This window comes from Condylura cristata, unplaced genomic scaffold (assembly GCF_000260355.1).
Source record: "Condylura cristata isolate star-nosed mole 26May11 unplaced genomic scaffold, ConCri1.0 scaffold00004, whole genome shotgun sequence".
In the NCBI taxonomy this organism is placed as follows: domain Eukaryota; kingdom Metazoa; phylum Chordata; class Mammalia; order Eulipotyphla; family Talpidae; genus Condylura; species Condylura cristata.
This window is the reverse complement of record NW_004567105.1, coordinates 1,360,000-1,360,546: the sequence shown is the minus strand read 5'-3', so window position 1 is coordinate 1,360,546 and position 547 is coordinate 1,360,000. Positions and strand designations below refer to the sequence as shown.

Below are 547 nucleotides of genomic sequence, written 5' to 3'. Positions count from 1 at the left end.
CCTTTGCGGGGTGCACGGCCGCGCGGGGCCACGAGGGGGCGCCGTCCCCCAGCGTTTCCCGCCGGACCCGGCCTAAGGGACTCGGTGAATCTTCCCGCTTTGCAGCCGGGCGCTCGGCCGGCCCTGGACCAGGGGGCACGAGCCGGACCTGCGTTTGGCGGCCGCAGCTCGGGCCGGCGCCTCGCCCAGGCCCTCTCTTCCCTAAGCCCGCGGCTCCTGCTGCCAGCGGCCGCCCGGAGCTGCCCCTCCCGGCGCCTGGCCGGCCGCTTCGTGTGTGCTCGCTTCTTGGCTTGGTTAATTCCGATCGTCGGGGGCCCCCCAGCCTCCCCTCTGGCTCTAGGCTGTTCCCCCGTGTGGCCGCCGAGGAAGCACCAGGCACCAGCACCCTCGTGGGGGGCCATGGCTGCCCTCAGAGCCAGCCGCTCCCCTTGGGCACCGGCCTGCAGACCCGAGGGGCCTGGCAGGAGGCGCCTGAGCTGGGCCCTCAGCCGGGGGCGCCGGGAGAGCCAGAGGCCAGCGCTTCGGGGGCCCCCGGGGAGGCCAGCTC

At 75.5% G+C, this 547-nt stretch overlaps 1 protein-coding gene across 1 annotated transcript in view; it reads left to right on the top strand.

Moving 5' to 3' along the window:
* The window catches only part of PARVG (parvin, gamma), a 43,371-nt gene that overhangs the window by 891 nt on the left and 41,933 nt on the right, over positions 1-547 (top strand). The window contains exon 2 of the mRNA XM_012735101.1: positions 106-293. Within this exon, the coding sequence (XP_012590555.1) occupies positions 106-293 (188 nt within the window). The remainder of the gene's footprint in view (positions 1-105; positions 294-547) is intronic.